This window comes from Solanum lycopersicum, chromosome 1 (genome assembly GCF_036512215.1).
Source record: "Solanum lycopersicum chromosome 1, SLM_r2.1".
Lineage (NCBI taxonomy): Eukaryota > Viridiplantae > Streptophyta > Magnoliopsida > Solanales > Solanaceae > Solanum > Solanum lycopersicum.
The window spans coordinates 29,512,522-29,520,284 of record NC_090800.1 but is presented as its reverse complement, the minus strand read 5'-3'; the positions used below and the strand labels follow the sequence as shown (position 1 = coordinate 29,520,284).

Below are 7,763 nucleotides of genomic sequence, written 5' to 3'. Positions count from 1 at the left end.
CTGTGAACTCTAAGAGGGCTCACCAATAGGTTTTTCTGTTTTCGAGTTGAATAGATGATGAAGCTTGTCTTCATTAATGATAAGTATTTTCCCTTTAAATGGTTAGTTGTTCCTCCATTAGTTTAAATTATCTTGTATTATTATGTCGAATGTTGTTGTGTGTTGGGTTGAATACAAGGAAAATGCAATGACCCTGAAAGCCATTTTTTGAAATTTTTACAAAAATTATCATTTTACCCATTTCAATAGTTGCTCCGAGTCACTTTTGATCAGTTTGTGAAGTTGGCTGGAATTTTTGAACTACTCGATAACTATAGTTACTTAATTCACATGTTTTTATTTTTTTTTTGAAAAACCATCTTTTAATTTAATCGGTGAATAACAAGTTAAACTATAATTTACGATTATCTATATATTAAAATAAATTACTAGAGTTTGTCACTTTTAATACATAATTAATTTAGAAAAAAAGGAAGAAATGGGAGAACAACGTAGAAGACGTGGGTTGGGCGGCAGGTACAAATCAATATGAACCTTCTAATCTCTATTTATAGTTTAAATTAATGTTGGAACTGTTATTATTAGCTAATGATGCTCAATAGGAATTTTAAATTAGAAAGTTCGACCGTGTATAACATGTATTTTGGGGCAGAGACAAGTGATAGATTTTTTTGTGGTTTCTAGTGAATGAATTGCAGGGAATTGAATCCCTGATGAGTTGGAAAACAATAAGATAATGGATTGTTAACTGGGTTTATATGAAAAAGGAATAAAAATTAACATTTGGGTAAATATTGCCACCGTCATTTGTGTAATTAGTGGTCTCACATTTTTTACATCATATATATTTTCTTAAATTCTATTATTATTTTTACTATTTAGTATATTGAGATAGGTAATTAAATATTTGGGGCATTAAATTATTTGAATATCTTAAAATTTATAATAATTGGATGAATTAATAAACTTTAGCCTTGAAATTGAGAAAATAAGAGAGTTAACATGTTAATTGGCATCAAGATTAGTAGTTTGTTACGTAGTAATATAAGTGTTGTTAATTTTGAAACCTTGTTGTTGTTATTTAATGTAAAAAAATTTCTTTGAGTTGAAAAGTATAATGAAAGTGGAAGGCTCATGTGCCGGAATGAATTCTTGATTATTTCTGAACTCTTGTTAAGTGTATGAAATGTGTGTATTTCCTTGTGGTATATGTTTGGGAGTAACGAGACTTGGTAATGCGTTGTCTTGTCCACATTGATTAATTTAAATGATGAAAAACAAAGGGGAACAAAATGTAATCTGATTAATTTTTTGTGTGTGATGTGTTGATAATGGAGAATGGTATAAAAGGTTTGTTAAGTTATTGTTGATGTTGTTGTGAATTGTGCAATGCTATGAAAGTGGTCATCTCCTTGTTATTTTTGTAAACATGTCATTTGCATTGTTCTGATACATGGTTGTGACATGTGTTATGTGCATTGAGAAAGGATAAGAAATTAAAGAGGATGTACCATTTCGAGGGACGTACCGCGCACCGCGATGAATACTATATTTCGAGAAACGTATCACCCACCGCGATGGTTACTATTATCGAGGGTAGTGTCGTGCACTACCAAAAATGCATGGACAAATATATACCACATGGTTTCCGGACTAAGATACGACGGGTGTGTATCATTAGGTCAGATATGCATTATTATACTTGACATTACATTTTGTTGCATTCAAAATACTTATTATTAATAAATTTAATATTTTGTTTTGCTGATGTTGTTAGTTCCTTTTGCAGAACATGTGATTGATGAATACTGAGCTTGTTGTTGAGGATAAGAAATTTGTTGAAGTGTTGTTATTGAGGATATGTAATTTGTCAATGTTTTGTTGTGACGAATATGTTATTTGTCTAAGTGTTGCTTTTGGGCTATGTAATATGTAAATTGTGAGTTGTTAGGTTAGGCTTAATTTTATGCAGGTTGTAGTTGTGGAGGTTCGGTTGGGGTTGTAGGAGTACCCGTATTTCATCCCCTTAACTTGTGTTTAAAGGTTTGTTTGTTGAGTACCGTGTGGTTTATTACTCATCCCTTGCTTCTATATTTTTTTTGTAGATTACGAGCCAGGATTTTTGTCGTACATGTCATTTCTTCTTTTTCAAAGCTTCTAGGAGATTTTTAACGTAGTTATTTGTCGTCTCAGCAAACTTTCTTTCTCCTTACTAATGATCTTGTTCTTTTCTAGAAACAAGTTCACTTGAGACTAGTGTTTCTTTTGAATCAATTATAATACTTAAGAGGTTTGTGGATGTGACACTCAGATTTTCGAGGTATTTTTGAGCTTATTATAATTTTTTCGCATTTTAGTGTAATTATTTTGAGTTTTAGGCTGATTTGTCTTTGTGGGATAAGACGAGAGCCATCACATTTAATTTTGGATCGTGACAAAGCACCCAAATTAGTTTTCGCTCTTCCCTCTCTCTACGTGTGATAATGTTCATTGTTATTCGTTATTTGTTTTGATCTGGTATGTGTATGATTTGATATATATATATATATATATATATATATATATACTCACACTAGTTTTTCTATACCTCATTACCAATTAAGAAATTGTGTGTTAGAGCAAATAGTTTTGCTTATTTCAACGAAGATTTTAATAATGTTTGCAAAAAATAATATTACAAATTCTTTTGTGTATGTTTACTGTGGATCATAATATATATCTCTTATTCACGCGAACATATAAAGATGGTCAATGGATTTTTTTAATAGATAAAATAATATATTTATTTCAATTTTCTAATGTTCATTCATATAATATTTGGTATCTCAATAATATTACCCTATAGACGATATTTGTTTTTTCTTTTTCTTGTCATCTAAGCAAATGTGTTTGCACATGTAATACACGTTACACTGTTTAGTATTCATATGAATATATGAAGGGAACAACTATATTTTATTTCTAGAACAAATTTTTGTATATAATTTGTATGTTAAAAGTTAAAATATAATAAATGGTGTTCTTGTTGTTGACTATCGTATGGACTTCTCAATTGACTATGTAAACAAATCAGAGCTAGTTATCTAACAGTCCATAGTTAACTGAGAAATGTTTTTTATTATTTTACAGAAAAATGTTTAGAAAAATATATTTTATCTGTGAAATCAGATATATAATCACATGTTTATCTTCCACCCAAAAAAGATAAAGTTCATATACTTGTAAACAATTTAGAATTTATTCAATAAAACATGATTCTTCGAAGGAAAAACAACATTGTGTTATCACATTTATAGGAGCGTTATAATAATATGAAAAATTATTGATCAAAAGTTAATATTAGAAAAGGTGAAGGATAAAATAACTAATGTAATAATTATGAGAATTCATAATCTTTTAACTAAAGATGATAAGTGTGTGAATAACATTTGCAATGATTAGTAATAACTAAGAAAATTCATAATTTTATTGCTAAAGAATTAATGCGCAATAGTTGTATTCCGAATAAATTTTATAAATAGTCATTAGATTTTAATTTAATGTAGGGACAATATGAAATTCTATATTCCATAATATGGAAAATAACATTTATTTGGTAAATGATAATTTTTAAACGATATATATATATATATATATATATATATATATATATATACACACACACACAAATTTTTTACATTGTTGCTAGTATTTTTAAAAAAAAAAAATAAAAGAACTCAGAATAATTTTAAAATAATATGTTCTGAATTTAAAATTGTTGGGTTTTAACAAGTGTGAATGGGAAAAGAAAAGAGAGAATATGAAAAGTGAGGCAACTACTTTGGAGGGAAAATGAAAAGTCATTTCTCCCATATCGGCAAAAGAAAGGGAAATTGTTGTCCTTATAGAAGGAAACACATCCATTACTCCTTAAAGATCAAAGAAGAAGATGCCCCTCGCGCCATCGTCGTTGCTCGGCTTTGGCTTTGGCTTTGGCTTTGATTGATTGATAAATTTTTTTGGACAAAATTTATTTGATTAATTTTTTGTTAAATCAAATAAATCCTCCAAATATTATCTCTTATAAATTTGTGGGTAACGGTAACATTTCGAAAAGTCATTACTTTCCAAAAAGTACTTATTTTCCTAACAGACACAATTTTTTGAAAAGTTGTTATTTTTTTTCAAAAGACACAACTTTCTGGATAAAATGGGTCTGAATAGATTTCACTGAACAGACATGTTCCTTGCGAAAAATGCCTATAAAAGGAAGTCAATTTTTGATTTTTTGTACACTGATATTTTTTTCTTTCTCCGCATTTATTTTTCTCTCAAATAAAATCAAAGTGTCTATCGACTGAGTCTGTGTGACTTGTTGTTGTTCTTAAGTTCGTTGAAGTTAAAGAAGTTTGAGGTACCGCTATTTCTTTAACAGGTTTAATCCGTTTTATCTTGGGAGAAATTAATCCATAACCTTGGGTACAGTGAGGGGATTAAATTTGTTAAGGACACACAGTAGTTTCTGTTGACTCGGATTAATTCTTGTATTCTATATTATTTTCTGCTTCATCTAATTTCTGTTTTTCTGTTTCTGTTTCTGTTTATAAACTTTATAAATACAAGTTATTGTAAGAATAAAAATCTTAAGAAATTTAAACAGTTTCTGTATTTGAGGCTTCTGGAGATTAAAACCTTTATGGTTTTCTACTCTGCTTGAATTTTTTAAAATTCATTCGATTAACGATTAAAAGAATATAAAAACTTTATCGTTAAGTCAGAAATAGTTGGTGTAAAGATTTTTTTTTACTGTTAGTATTTTAAATACTTAATTTATCTGCCTTTTGTGACAGAAAAAAAAAGACTAATTCAAGTCAAACAAATGCTGGAACAGTAAGTGCTGCAAGTACAACGGTTGCACATAATCGTTCAAATGCTGTCTTAGCACCGACTGAGAAACCTGCAAAGTTTTCTGCAGTCGACATTAAGAGATGTCAGCAAAAGATGTTCTTCTATCTCACTACGTTGAGTCTGCAGAAGTTCATCAATGAAAATGTTCTTGTTATGTCAGATGAAACTCCGACTGATGAACGATTCTTGGTAAAAGAAGCATGGACACACTCAGATTTTTTGTGTAAAAATTATAGTTTGAGTGGTCTGCAAGATGATCTGTACAACGTGTACAACAATGCAAAAACATCAAAAGAACTCTGGAATGCTTTAGAAAAGAAGTACAAAACAGAAGATGCCGGAATGAAAAAATTCATTGTGGCAAAATTTCTGGACTTTAAGATGATAGACTGTAAGACTGTCGCCACCCAAGTTCAAGGATTGCAGGTCACAATCCATGATCTCCTTGCTGAAGTTATAAATTTATTTAATGCCTACGTTAGTAATATTAAGTTTTCCCTTAATACTCACATAACTTTTAATGTAGGATTGATTGTGAATGATGCTTTTCAAGTGGTTGCAATTATTGAAAAGTTACCTCCATTGTGGAAGGACTTTAAAAACTACTTGAAACACAAACGCAAGGAGATGACTGTTGAAGATCTCATAGTAAGGTTGAGAATCAAAGAGGATAATAAGGCTGCAGAAAAGAGGTCACGTGGTAATTCAGCAATATCTGGAGTAAATTTTGTTGAAGAAGATTCCACAAAATTAAAGAAAAGAAAGAAATCATCTGGTCCAAAAAGCAATCCTTCTAAGAAGAAATTCAATGGAAACTTCTTTAATTGTGGTAAGCATGGTCATAGGGCTAAGGAATGTCGGAGTCCTAAGAAGGACAAGAAAAATAAGGATCAAGCAAACTTGGCTGAATCCAAAGGAGAAATAGACGATCTTTGTGCCATGCTTTCAGAATGTAACTTGGTTGGAAATCCAAGAGAATGGTGGATAGATTCTGGTGCCTCATGCCATGTTTGTGCCAACAAAGAATTATTTTCATCATATACTTTAGCATTTACAGATGAAAAATTATTTATGGCAAACTCCGTTGTTGCAAAGGTTGAAGGAACTGACAAAGTCCCATTAATGATGACATCAGGCAAGGTGGTGACTTTGAATAGGGTCTCATATGTTCCAGAATTGAGAAAGAATTTAGCTTCAATTCCAGTTCTTACCAAGAATGCATTTAAATGTGTATGTGTTTCTGATAAAGTAGTAGTAAGCAAAAATGATATGTATGTAGGAAAAGGCTACCTTAGTGATGGCCTTTTCAAACTCAATGTAATTGTAGTTGATATGAATAAAGATTTTGCTTCTTCTTACTTTCTTGTGTCAAAATGTTTATGGAATGAACGTTTGGGACACGTTAATAATAAAACCTTGCATAAACTGATTAACTTAAATATTTTGTCAAAATTTGAGTGCAATAAATCAAAATGTCTAATTTGTGTTGACTCTAAGTATGCTAAGCATTCTTATAAATCTGTTGAAAGGAATTCAAAAATCCTTTAGAATTGATTCACACTGATATTTGTGACATTAAGTCAACACCATCACGTGGTTGGAAAAAGTATTTCATAATTTTTATTGATGATTGCACTAGATATTGTTATGTCTATTTGCTTAATAGTAAGGATGAAGCTATAGATGGATTTAGGCAATATAAAACTGAAGTTTAAAATCAGTTAGATAAAAAGATCAAAATGATCAGAAGTGATAGATGTGGAGAATATGAATCTCCATTTGCACAAACATGTTTAGAAAATGGAATTATCCATCAAACTACTGCTCCCTACACTCCTCAGTCTAATGGAATTGCAGAAAGAAAAAACCGAACTTTAAAAAAAATGATGAATGCATTATTTATAAGTTCAGGTTTACCACAGAACTTGTGGGGGGAAGCTATCCTTACACCAAATCAGATACTTAACTGAGTGCCTCACTCAAAGACAAATGTAATTCCATATGAGAAATGGAAAGGTAGAAAACCCAATTTGAAATATTTCAAAGTGTGGGGGTGTCTAGCCAGAGTCCAAGTTCCTATACCTAAGAGGGTAAAAATAGTACCTAAGACTTTGGATTGTGTATTCATTGGATATGCCACAAATAGTAAGGCATGTTGATTTTTGGTTCATAAGTCCGAATATCCGGATATTCATGATAATACGGTAATGGAATCAGATAGTGTTGAATTTTTTAAACATATCTATCCGTATAAAACTAGACTTGAGTCATCTAGTTATGGATTTAAACAATCCAGAGAAGACCCAAAAGAGAAGGAACAAAATGAAGAAAGTCCAAGACGCAGTAAACGTCAAAAGACATCTACTTCATTTGGATCAGATTTTGTAACATTTCTTCTTGAAAGTGAGCCTCAAACATTAAAGGAAGCAATGTTGTCTAGCGACTCAACCTCTTGGAAGGAGGCTGTTAATAGTGAAATTGAATCAATATTAAGCAATCATACTTGGGAGTTGGTTCATCTTCCTCCAGGAAACAAACCCTTGGGTTCAAAATGGATCTTTAAAAGGAAAATGAAAGACGATGGAACTATTGACAAATATAAAGCAAGACTTGTTGTCAAAGGTTTTAGACAATAAGAAGATCTTGATTATTTTGACACATACTCGCCAGTATCTAGGATTACATCAATTTGGATGTTAATTGCACTAACTGCTGTATACGGTCTTGAAATTCGTCAAATGGATGTGAAAACAACCTTTTTAAATGGAGAGATTGAAGAGGAAATTTACATGAAACAACCTGAGGGTTTTGTAGTTCCTGGTAAAGAAAAGAAAGTGTGCAACCTTATTAAATCACTTTATGGGCTAAAACAAGCA

The 7,763-nt window shown here is 30.9% G+C and overlaps 1 protein-coding gene across 1 annotated transcript; it reads left to right on the top strand.

Moving 5' to 3' along the window:
* The first annotated feature begins 478 nt into the window (after nt 1-478).
* On the top strand, nt 479-6,602 carry LOC138341809 (uncharacterized). Its single transcript, XM_069293669.1, has 5 exons — nt 479-516; nt 4,830-5,042; nt 5,124-5,313; nt 5,722-6,158; nt 6,527-6,602. Exons 1-5 carry the CDS (start codon nt 479-481, stop codon nt 6,600-6,602), a joined length of 954 nt encoding a protein of 317 aa, XP_069149770.1.
* Nucleotides 6,603-7,763: the final 1,161 nt, after the last annotated feature.